Raw genomic sequence first — 12,449 nt, 5'->3', positions numbered from 1 at the left:
TAAAGGTATATGAAATACAAATGGTATAGAGAAAAAGTTGTATAATTCCTATAATAACTACAACCTAAAACCTCTTACCTGGGAATATTGAAGTCTCATTTTTGAAAAGGGAACCCCAACTTTCATATGTTCTCATGTTCTGAGCAAGGAACTTAAACGTTAGCTTTTTTACATGGCACACATTGCTTTCCTCTCCAACACTTTGTTTTTGCATTATTTAAACCAAATTGAACATGTTTCATTATTTACTTGAGGCTAAATGGATTTTATTTATGTATTATATTAAGTTCAAATAAGTGTTCATTCAGTATTGTTGTAATTGTCATTATTACAAAATAAAAAAGTAAAAAATTGACTTATTTTTAAAATCGGTATCAGCATTTTTGGTCCTCCAATAATCGGTATCGGCTTTGAAAAATCATAATCGATCGACCTCTACTGTGTAGGTTGTGTGCGTGCGTGTGTTGTGTGTGTCGATCTGTGTAGGTTGTGTGTGTGTTCTGGTCTGTGTAGGTTGTGTGTGTGCCGGTCTGTGTAGGTTGTGTGTGTGTGTCGGTGTGTGTTCGTCAGTACTAAATGTGACTTTCAGTAAGGGCGTGTTTGTGTATTGTGCAAAGTCAGGACTGTCGTCCGTTCTGTTCCTGGACTATATTTGGTAACTTTTGACAGCCACGCTAACAGTCAGGCAGGCTGATGGTAAACTGGCCTAAGCCTTTATCTCACTCTGACTGCCGTTTTGACTATCTGTGAATTGGATACTATTCTGTTCTGTGGGGACTTTCCCTTCATTTTAATGTTGACAGCAACCATTTGATTTTGACACTGCAGTTTTATTTTTTGCAAAGCAATGCTTCTGCCCGGTTGGAGTATGACAGGTACAGAAGGTGTTTGTAGTGTAGAAATCGTTTGATGGTAATTTGTTCATTTGTATGAGTGTTTTTTCCTCTGGACAGTTTCTTGTCAAACAAGCACAACAGACAAGTCATTACTGAAAGTTACTGAGAGAACAGGTGTAGAAACCACGCCTTCTAAACTACATTTTTCTCCCATTAGACCTGGTGTCGCTGTTCGACCTGGAGAATGACCTCCCAGACGAGCTGATCCCCAACGGGGACCTGGGTGGCCTGATGGGCATGCCCTCCAACGGTGCCCCTGGTGGGGGGGGAGGAGTGCCTGGAGGAGGTCCCCGGGGCCTGGGCTCCATGGTCCCTGATGCTGCCGCCAAACACAAGCAGCTGTCTGAGCTCCTGAGAGCGGGCGGTGCTGGGTCCGGTGGCATGGGCCCCATGATGGGGAAAGTCCCCATGGGCCAGGGCTCGCCCAACCAAGCCCAGAAAGGAAGCCCCGCCAGCGGACAACAAGGCAACGGCTCCATGGCGGGCTTCAACCAGGCTATGATGAACAGCCATGGACACGGGATGCCGGGCCAGGTGATGAACGGGGCCCTGGGGCCGGCAGGACGGGGCAGGCTGGGGCTGCAGCAGTACCAGGTCCAGGCCATGCAGGGTGCTGGGGGGGGCGTGGGGCCGGGAGGCAGCAGTGTGCTGGCTGAGACTCTGGCTCAGGGAGGAGGGCAGATGGGAGCTCACAACACCATGAACGCCCAGCAGGCGAGCAACATGAATAAGGTGAGTGTTGGTGCATGTACTGTCTGTTTACTGTCTGGCTTCACTCGGGACCGAGGGTTTTGACTAGTCTGGTCAGGAAAACTCATTGCCATGGCCTATGATTTGTGATTGTAAAACTGGAGTAAATACATTGGTCATTTATATATACAGTACCTGTCAAGTTTGGACACATTTACTCATTTGAGGGTTTTTCTTTATTTATACTATAGAATAATAATGAAGACATCAAAACTATGAAATAACACATATGGAATCTAGTAAACAAGAAAGTGTTAAACAAATCAAAATATACTTAATATTTTATATTCTTCAAAGTAGCCACCCTTTGCCTTGCTGACAGCTTTTGCACACTCTTGGCATTCTCTCAACCAGCTTCACCTGGAATGCTTTTTCAACTTTCTTGAAGGAGTTCCCACTTATGCTGAGCACTTGTTGGCTGCTTTTCCTTCACTCTGCGGTCCAACTCATCCCAAACCATCTCAATTGGTGTTTAGGTCGGGTGATTGTGGAGGCCAGGTCATCTGATGCAGCACTCCATCACTCTTATTTTTGGTCAAATAGCCCTTACACAGCCTGGAGGTGTGTTTGGTCAATGTCCTGTTGAAAAACAAATGATAGTCCCACTAAGCGCAAACCAGATGGGACGGCGTATCGCTGCAGAGTGCTGTGGTAGCCATGTTGGTTATGTGTGCCTTGAATTCTAAATAAATCACTTACATTGTCACCAGCAAAGCACCATCACACCACCACCTCCGTGCTTCATGTTGAGAACCACACATGTGGAGATAATCCATTAATCTACTCTGCATCTCACAAAGACACGGCTATTGGAACCAAAAATTGGACTCATCAGACCAAAGGACATATTTCCACCGGTGTAATGTTCATTGCTTGTGTTTCTTGGCCCAAGCAAGTCTCCTTTTCTTACTGGTGTCCGTTAGTAGTGGTTTCTTTGCAGCAACTCGACCATGAACGCCTGATTCATGCAGTCTCCTCTGAACAGTTGTTAAGATGTCTGTTACTTTAACTCTGTGAAGCATTTATTTGGGCTGCAATTTCTGAGGCTGGTAACTCTAATGAACTTATCCTCTGCAGCAGAGGTAACTGGGTCTTCCTTTCTTGTGGTGGTCCTCACGAGAGCCAGTTTCATCATTGAGCTTGATGATTTTTGCGACTGCACTTGAATAAACTTTCAAAGTTCTTAATTTTCTGTCTGAAAGTAATGATAGTCTGCCATTTCTCTTTGCTTATTTGAGCTGTACTTGCCATAAGATGGGCTTTCTTCTGTATACCACTCCCGCCATCTCACAACAACCGATTGTCTCAAACATTAACTTTTAACAAGGCAAATCTGTTCATTGAAATGCATTCCAAGTGACTACCTCATGAAGCTGGCTGACAGAATGCCAAGAGTGTGCAAAGCTGTCATCAAGGCAAAGGGTGGCTACTTTGAATAATCTCAAATATAAAATAATTTTTGGTTACTACATGATTTCATAGTTTTGATGTCTTCACTATTATTCTACAATGTATGAAATGGTACAAATAAAGAAAAGTTGTCAACTTTTGACTGGTACTGTATATTTATCTTTTATTTCATTATATTCATCCAGGCTTGACACCGATGGGAGTGGGAAATGATGTCCTTGCTTTACTGTGTCCCACAGTCTTCCCGTGCTCTGGGAGCAATGCTTTCTAACTGGCTTGTTCATGGCATCATGGCTGTCTGTTTCATGCGTGCTTTGCATCAGTACATCTGTCTGTCCAGATAGGAAGCTTGTTGTTGGTTTGGTGACAGAATCGTCGGTACAGCTCTGGTTTCCCTGCTCATATCACTGTTGAGCTATGAGATTCAAAGTCATGTCTCCGTTTGGAACAGGGATTCCCTGCTCAGTGTGAGTGTGCATTGTTCTTGTACCGATTGAGCGCTATAATCCCTGTTGGTCAGTACATGTACACATGCATCTGTTGGGTCTCTCTCTCTCTGATGCATCCTTGTCTCCCACCCACCATATGCACATCCTGTAATCTTACCCTGGGATTTTGGGAGGAACATGACACCCAGCTGGAGTGTTGAATACATCCCTCCAGGACAGCAGAAGTGACCTTTCATAGCATGTTAGGTGCACAGGCTGACCTCCGAACAGTCTTTTCCAATAACGGGATTTTTCCTGTAGCTACTGTAGTCAACGTTAGCATTGATCCGCTATGGAGAACTCTATCTACTGGATTCCCTTGCTTGGCTAGCTGGTTGGAGCAACTGGAGTCAGCCTGCTGTCTGCTCTGAGGTCAGTGTATTGGGTGAATAGGTGTTCCCCTGCCTGTCTCGCTTGTAGGTAAGGCTGAGGCTAAAGCATGGAGAGAGAGGCCCATATAAATATATTTAATTTGAATTCTATGGTTAGGCCTGTAACTTGATTCTAGCTTGATATTTCATTAGTATCCCATAGACTTAGGCCTACTATTGACCTGCTTTGAGTTGTTTTGGAATGTGGATATAGGTGGGTGAAGGGAGATTGTTTCCTTTGCAGAAACGTACTGATGACAAGTCTGAGAAAGCATAGTAGTGTTTAGAGAAGGACAGCTCTATCTGTTGATTTGTGAAAAGTGTGTAGTAGTTGTGTGGTAGTGCTAGTTTCAGGGATGTCTACGGGTTTTCTCTGCTACTGTTGTGGCTTGACAGGAAACTACGGGGAAACCAGCTTGCTAGTTCATACAGACTCGACACATGCAGGCCGTCACCACATAAAACAAACCCCCGGGCTCGCTGACACGCGTGACTGTCTGGCGTTGCTTTCTTACACAGTACTGACAGGGATTAACATCATGTCTCCAGTTCTCTGCGAATGTTCCATAGTTAGGCCCCAGCAACAGTAGCAGGGTCAACCCTGGGTGTATCTTCACCATCTAACCTACTGCCAGGAGAAAGAGGGATTTCAAACTGTGGAGGATAGTGTGTACATGCCATGGTACGTTGGTTAGGCTGTGGTTGCTAGATAAAAGAGCTGGCTCTGGCAGTATTGACATTGCACAGCTGCCACAAGACTAACGCATGCTGCTGAAGTGTGGCAGACACCAGAGTGTCAGCCCAGCGTTCTTAGTATCTGTCTGAATCAGCATCAGGTTTGGGGTCAATTCCATTCACTCAGACAGTAGACCAAACAAAAATCTTCATTCCAAATGTTTCTAATTGAAGAGAAAAGTCATTTCAGTGTACTTCCTGAATTGAAATAGAATTCATCCCCACCTTGATGAGCAGACGTGCTTTACATACAGCACCCCCGCTAGCTAGAGTACACCTACTGTTTTCATTCACAGAGATGTGGTGGTCTGTGAGAATCAGTAGGACGGTTCAGTATGCACAACATGAGACAACTTCTAGTAAAAAGAGGAAGGGAAGTGCTGCTAAGGTACACAATAGTAGATTTTGGAAGACAGAAGGTGCTCTTTGGTTAACATCTTGGAGCCACCCCCCTACTTTTTTCAATTTCCGCCTGAAGACATACCCAAATCTAACTGCCTGTAGCTCAGGCACAGAACCAAGGATATGCATATTCTTGATTTAATTTGAAAGAAAACACTGAAGTTTGTAAATGTGAATTGAATGTAGGAGAATATAACACAATAGATCTGTTTTAGATAATACAATGAAAAAAACATCTTTAAAATGAACAAGACAAAACAAACATTCAGATATGATGATGGGGACAATTTCAGTGAAAAGTATGAGGGCAACAGTACTTGTGCAACGTTTCAGAATGATAACTTCCAAAATGTGTGCTACATGACATTTATCATGAAGTCACCCAGGTGTCCCACACAAGTAGCCCAAATGTACCCAAGTGGCCAAATTGGTGAAGTTATACATTTTGAATGGAATAACTATACAAAATACCAAAATGGTATTCTAAATACCAATTTTTTTTGGAGAAAAAAAAACTTTTTTTTTTAAATAATACATTTACAAAATAACACTTTCAATATTTGGAAGACCCTCAGTCCTCTACACAATATTGTGCTGCTGATGCCAGGTGCCACAGCAGTCTCTTTCTGCTGTAAAGCAGAGGGTCACCAAGCTTGTTGTGCAGGTGATGGGGGACTTCATTTTTGCAAAGAACACAGCGACGCCTCCATGCTGTGCCCTTTTGGCCCTGAGGCACATCCATGCCTGCAGAAATAAATTTGGCAGGAGCTGGATGAACCAGCTTCAGTGGGGGATGGACACCTTGGCACTGGGGGCTCCCATTCGGAGTCAGTGTCACTGTAAAATAAAATGTTCAGTTAGAATAGTTTCACATATGAGCCCTGTATCAAAAGGTATAATAAACAGATATATATAAAGTACAGGGAACATAAGGTTGAATATATTATTATGACCTGCTAGATCTACTGTCTATTTTATATTATGACATTTCAGCTAGATCTACTGTCTCTATTATATTATGACAGACCAGGTAGATTTACTGTCTTTATTATATTACAACAGACCAGCTGTATCTACTGTCTCCATTTCACTTTGGCCATTGTTGTGGGCCTGCCCTCCCCTCAACAGCCTCAAATAGGCTATTTCATTTCACAAATAATATTTTACATTATTAATTTCAAACAACGGCATTGGCATGAGAAACTTACCAGTCCAAAACGATGTCCTCTCCGTTCAAAAAATATTCCTCCATTTGGGAATCGCTAAATGAATCGTCCTACAACAGTCTGTCTCATTTTCCCGATCAATTTCTTCTAAAATTGTGTGTACATCTGTATATCTAGACTCCAATTTAGCGTTCCCTGACTTAGTCGCCATACTGATTGATATATAAACAGCTGAAGATGCGCTTTACCAAAACAAAGTTGTGCGTAACATGCGTTGCTCCTTCCGGTATGAAACTTCAATGACCCTCTTTACGCCAGAGTTTACTACATGGATTGGTCTTCCAACACATAAACATTACATATTGCCGTTTACCTCAGCTCATTGGCTATCTACCCAGCTAGATTTCAAGATGATCAGTGGTCATTGGGTTAAAATACAGTCAATCAACGAAACAGCGGTCATATCATTGGTGCACAATGATGTCATTACTTGTTGTCTTCAAATCGGTTTCTTTCAGTCAATACATCCCGCGAAATGACCCATCAGGTTTGGTTGTGTTACAAACAAACCAGTTGATTGCAATGAAACCAAACATGACTGGAAAAGTCACGTTCTGTGTGGGTTATTTACCTGGAATGTGTCGTCAAAAATGGAATGAGACGGAATTCACGACACAAGCGGTTCACAAAATGTTTCGTGTTAGGCTATAAAAATGGATTTGATCAAATAAAAGACCATTGTGTAACAATGAGCATTGGGATTGCAAACAGAGGAAGATCGTCAAAGGTAAACAATTTATTTTATTGCAGTTTGATTGTTACGCCTCTGCTGGTTGAAATAGTTGTTTTTTATGGGGCTCTATCCTCAGATAATCGCATCGTATTCTTTTGCAGTAAATACGTTTTTAAATCTGACGACGCAGTTGGATTAGCAAGATTCTAGGCTTTCGACCCATGTGAAACACTTGTATTTTCATGAATGTTTAATATGACTATTTTTGTAGCGTTCACCGTATGTTGTCGAATTTCAGCCCGCTAACGGGTTCGGTGCGCAGAGAGGTTAAAGGGGCACATTGGTCATCAAAAAACGAGGAGGACCAAGGCACTTCATATAATGAATTAAAATGCCTATCTGTATGGCATGTTCAATGGAAACTAAGTTATTTCTGACGCATTTCCTCTGCATGGTCTTCCTCAGGGAGTACAAAGAAATGATAATATCCTCTTTTGAACAGCTTTTCCAGTCATCTCTGATTTGAAGGGGGAGTGTTTACAGAATTCATTGGACAACATCTAGTAAGCTTTACTATACACATTAAAAAGTTAAATACTTTACATATGTAATCAATAAATTCAACTCCAAGCAAGAAGCATCAGAATGCCTAGAAAGGTAGTTCTAACCTTAAATGTGACTGGGCAAAGTGTCAAGAATAGGAGAGCTGTCTATTCCATAGTACACTGGAACACATCAAACATGGACAACAGTCTAAACATAGCTGAGGGCAATAGAGCAAAATGTCCACTAGACAGAAAATGGACCTCTCACTACCTTACAGGAAAGGTGAAATCCCTATCTTCATTTAAACCAGGGTACTTAGTAGCATGTAATTTGTAAATCCCTATCTTCATTTAAACCAGGGTACTTAGTGGCCTGTAGTTTGTAAATCCATATCTTCATTTAAACCAGTGTGCTTAGTGGCATGTAATTTGTAAATCCATATCTTCATTTAAACCAGTGTGCTTAGTGGCCTGTAGTTTGTAAATCCCCAAACTTTCCCTTTGGTTTATCTGTTTAAGATGGTCCCCTTTTCTAATTGAGGCCGGAGCATGATCAATACCCACAACTTGTAGGGAGGCAGGGTTGCCATGGTGTAAGGACTTGTAGTGCCTTGCCATGGGGTCGTCTTCGTTGCCTACCCGTATGCTGTACTTGTGTTCCGCTAAGCAGTCTTGAAGGCGTCTCTTTGTCCGTCCAATGTAGAACACCTTGCACTGTGGACATTCCAATCTGTAGATGACATGAGTGGTTTTACAGTTAATGAAGTGCTTGACTTGATACTCCATTTTAGAAGCTGTCAACAGAATACTTTTCCTGTGCAATAGTTCTGCAATGGTGGCACTGGTTGCACGTAAAAGAGCCTTTGGGTTTGTGGTCTGGCCATGAGACAACCTGGTATACTCTCAGGTCTGTCGTTGTTTCCGGTAGCTACAGTACTGCTACCAATGCCATTCAAAGAAATTCAAGCGGTACACCCCTGGTTTGGCATAGGGCATGTGAACTCTCATTCTCTATTTTTGTTTTCTTTCTCATTCATTCTCCGTGAGTCCTCTTTCTCTCTCGCTGTCCCTCTAACATTCTCTTCCTCTGTCTAGTTTACCTTCATTCTTTTTCTTTCTTTCTTATTTTCTTCTTTCTCTTCCAATTGTGTGTGTGTGCTGGCCCTCCCTGGCCCCTTGGCTCATAATGGAGCTGTAAATCATGTTAAGGGGACGTGTGTGTGGAAGGAGAGAAAGGAGGAGGAGGGAGGGATGGAGAGGGGGAAAGCGGCTATTTCAGAGGCCGTCTCCACATCTGTCTGGGGTGTGTTTTGAATGTATTACTTTTAAGTGCATGTTCGCTCTAGTTAGAATTTGGGAGTTGATTCCCCTGCGCTGTACTGTATACTGGAGTATTTTGAAATGCCAACTGTATAATCTTCAGTACCGGTATGATAAAAAGAGTGTGTGTTGGGGCGTCCTAAAGCTCGGGGGGCTGTTGTGACTATGGAAGATGTGCTAAATAACAGCTCAGGTAGGAAGGAGTGTGTGTCGGAGCTCGAGGGAGAGCCAGTCTAGAGTTGGCCTGCATGTAAAAAGTTCAAGCTTGAAGTGTGTCAGCTAGTCAGTAAGCCTGTGCTAGCCCAGGCGCGTGAGACTGTTTGTTTGTGGGAGACTATAGTGAACGTGAGGCAGAGAGGAAATCAGCACGTCAGAGCTCCACTGTATGTAGGGGGTGGGGCAGACTAGAGCTCAGCTGTTGAGCGTGGCTACACGGCTGCTGGTCTCCGGCTCTTTCATCTGTCTGCTGGAGCGCTGACAACGGCGGGAGAGCCTCCTCACCACTAAGCACAGCGGAGCACAGTAGAGGAGCATGCTGCTAGAGCAGAGCAGGCAGGGCTGTGTACACTTGCACACCAGGAGAGGGATGGACTAGAAATGGGGATTAGGTCATTATGCTCGATTGCTAGTCATCCAACATACAGAAGTGGCAATCAGCAGTTGAAACGATAACAAATGATCTCCTTGCCCCTGTTTCGGTAAAAAGCTGAGGGATTGGGCTGGGGAAATGTAATCACTCTCCAATTCAAAGACAGAGCTATGGATGCAAGGACTGTCTTTGATATCAAAAGTATAGTTTTAACAATGATTTGTGGCTAAACAGTGTTTGTTTACAATTAATTTGTTTACAAACATTGGGGTAAAACAAGCTTATATTTTGGGTTCTGATGGGGTACGACATTGTAAGCTGGTGAGGTATTTATTGGGTACATATCCATATCATAAAGTCCAAAAATGGATGAGGTAACTGCTGATTGACACTTGAAGACCTGAGCTATACACTGACAAAACATTAGGAACACCTGCTCTTTCCATGACATAGACTGACCAGGTGAATCCAGGTGAAAGATATGATCCTTTATTAATGTCACTTGTTAAATCCACTTCAATCAGTGTAGATGAAGGGAAGAGACAGGTTAAAGAAGGATTTTTAAGCCTTGAGACAATTGAGACATGGATTGTGTATGCGTGTCATTCAGAGGGTGAATTGGGAATACAAATGATGTACAGTCCATGTGTAAAGTATTCAGACCCCTTTTCCACATTTTGTTACGTTACAGCCTTATTCTAAAATGGATTAAATAAAAATCTTCATCAATCTACACACAATACCCCATAATGACAATGTGAATTTTTTTTCTTAAAATTTTAGAAAATGTATTTTTATTTACATAAGTATTCAGACCCTTTGCTAATAGACTTGAAATTGAGCTCAGGTGCATCCTGTTTCCATTGATCATCCTTGAGATGTTTCTTCAACTTGATTGGAGGCCGCCTATGGTAAATTGAATTGATTGGACATGATTTGGAAAGGCAAATACCTGTCTATATAAGGACCCACAGTTGACAGTGCATGTCAAAGCATAAACCAAGTAATGCGGTTGAAGGAATTGTCCGTAGAGCTCTGACAGGATTGAGTCGAGGCACAGAGTGGCCAAACGGAAGCCCCTCCTCAGCGGCAGGGACTGGGAGACTTGTCAGGATTGAGGAAAAGATGAATGGAACAAAGTACAGCGAGATCCTTGATGAAACCTGCTCCAGAGAGCTCAGGACCTCAGACTGGGTCGAAGGTTCACCTTCCAACGACTCTAAGCACACAGCCAAGACAACGCAGGAGTGGCTTTGGGACAGTCTCTCAATGTCCTTGACTGGCCTGGACTTGAACCCGATCGATCATCTGTGAAAATAGCTGTAGCGCAACGCTCCCCACCAACCTGACAGAGCTTGAGAGGATCTGCGGAGAATGGGAGAAACTCCCCAAATACAGGTGTGCCAAGTTTGTAGTGTTTTACCCAAGAAGACTCAAAGGCTGTAATCGCTGCCAAAGGTGCTTCAACAAAGTACGGAGTAAAGGGTCTGAATACTTTTGTAAATGTCATCTTTCAATCTAAACCTGTTTTGCTTTGTCATTTTGGGGTATTGTGTGCAGATTGATGTGGGGGGAAACAATTCTATGCATTTTAGTATACGGATGTAACATAACAAAATGAATACTTTCCGAATGCACTGTAAAGGCCTTTGAATGGGGTGTTTGCAACGCTGCTGTGGTTTTCACGCTCAACAGCTTCCCGTGCGTATCAACATCCAGCCGACTTGACACAACTGTGGGAAGCATTGGACTCAACATGGGCCAGCATCCCTGTGGAACGCTTTGGACACCTTGTAGAGGCCTTAGCCTGAATTTGTCAGGGCATGTGGAGGGCAAAAGGGGTTGCAACTCAGTATTAGGAAGGTGTTTCTAAGATTTGGTATACTCATTGAAGTTGTCACAATTGCATGTTTTAAACCTTATTGGTCATATTGCAAGATCAAAATGTGTTTTTTTATTTATTCTAAAGAGATTGTAGCGGCGCATGCCTGCAGCAGATCTTGCACCACCCATTGGCTCTGAAATAGTGTATTTTATGTGTTCAACTCACATTGAGAAGCTAGTCAAGGAAGTTTAATGATGGTAGATGGATAGATAAATGGATGGGATTTGGCAGCCACTCATGGGTAAATGTTTCTTTCATACCTCTGTTTCCTTATTTGCCTGATTTTGCAGTTTGGCAGTTATAACGATGGGGGGGACAAAGACCTGTTGAAATAAGTCACACTGCATCTGACCGCTCTCTCCTATTTTCATCCATTTCAATGAGCTCCTCCACAAGATCCGACATGTATAATCATCTACAAGTAACTTGTAAGACATATATTCATATCTATACCTAGCCTGTGTTAGTAACCAAGGGAGCACCTAAACCTATCACATGTTGTGGTTGAGAGATGGCGTGATTTGGGGAGGCCTTGTAACAGGGACCACTTCCTCTTATCTCAACCACGGAGAGACAGATGTCAACCGCCAGACCCGCCATTGCACGCCATTCTCCCCTTCTAGACAATCCCCACAGAATCAGTGCTAAAATACCAGGCTCTTTGGTATTGTGTGCAGTAGGGAAACCTGTGGCTGGGCTTTGCAGTGTTGGGGCCCAATTTCGTTTGAACCCAATAGGTTAGTTTCACGGTTTTACAGTCCCAAATCATACATGGTCCTGGTCCTTCTTGACCCATTTTGAAACTCATGAACAGAGACCTGGTTCACCTCAGAGATGGTCCTAATCCCTTGTCTCTCTGTAGATGGGTATGGCTGGCAGTCCTTTTGGGCAGCAGTACGGTCAGGGCGGGGCCCAGCAGCAGATGGGGGTGAATGCCCAGCAGCAGCTCCGGAACAAGGCAGCCCTTGCCAACAGCCTGCCCCCCTTCCCCAGTGACCTGAAAGGGGCCAACAGCCTGCCCCCCTTCCCCAGTGACCTGAAAGGGGCCAGCAGCATGCCAAACCTGGTAAGTTCCTCCAACTTTGTAGAAAAGGAGAAACGCAAACCTGCGGTAAGTTTACACGATGACCTAAACGGAGGGTTCTGGGAAAGATCTGTT

At 43.4% G+C, this 12,449-nt stretch overlaps 1 protein-coding gene across 1 annotated transcript in view; it reads left to right on the top strand.

The window, feature by feature from the left end:
* Window positions 1–12,449, top strand: part of LOC118371725 (histone lysine acetyltransferase CREBBP-like) — an 88,556-nt gene that overhangs the window by 26,453 nt on the left and 49,654 nt on the right. Inside the window, 2 exon segments of the mRNA XM_052503372.1 lie at window positions 1,054–1,628; window positions 12,153–12,356. Coding sequence (XP_052359332.1) covers window positions 1,054–1,628; window positions 12,153–12,356 — 779 coding nt within the window.

Source organism: Oncorhynchus keta, unplaced genomic scaffold (genome assembly GCF_023373465.1).
Source record: "Oncorhynchus keta strain PuntledgeMale-10-30-2019 unplaced genomic scaffold, Oket_V2 Un_contig_17287_pilon_pilon, whole genome shotgun sequence".
In the NCBI taxonomy this organism is placed as follows: Eukaryota; Metazoa; Chordata; class Actinopteri; order Salmoniformes; family Salmonidae; genus Oncorhynchus; species Oncorhynchus keta.
Note: the sequence above shows the minus strand (reverse complement) of the source record. Positions and strands in the feature narration are given on the sequence as shown.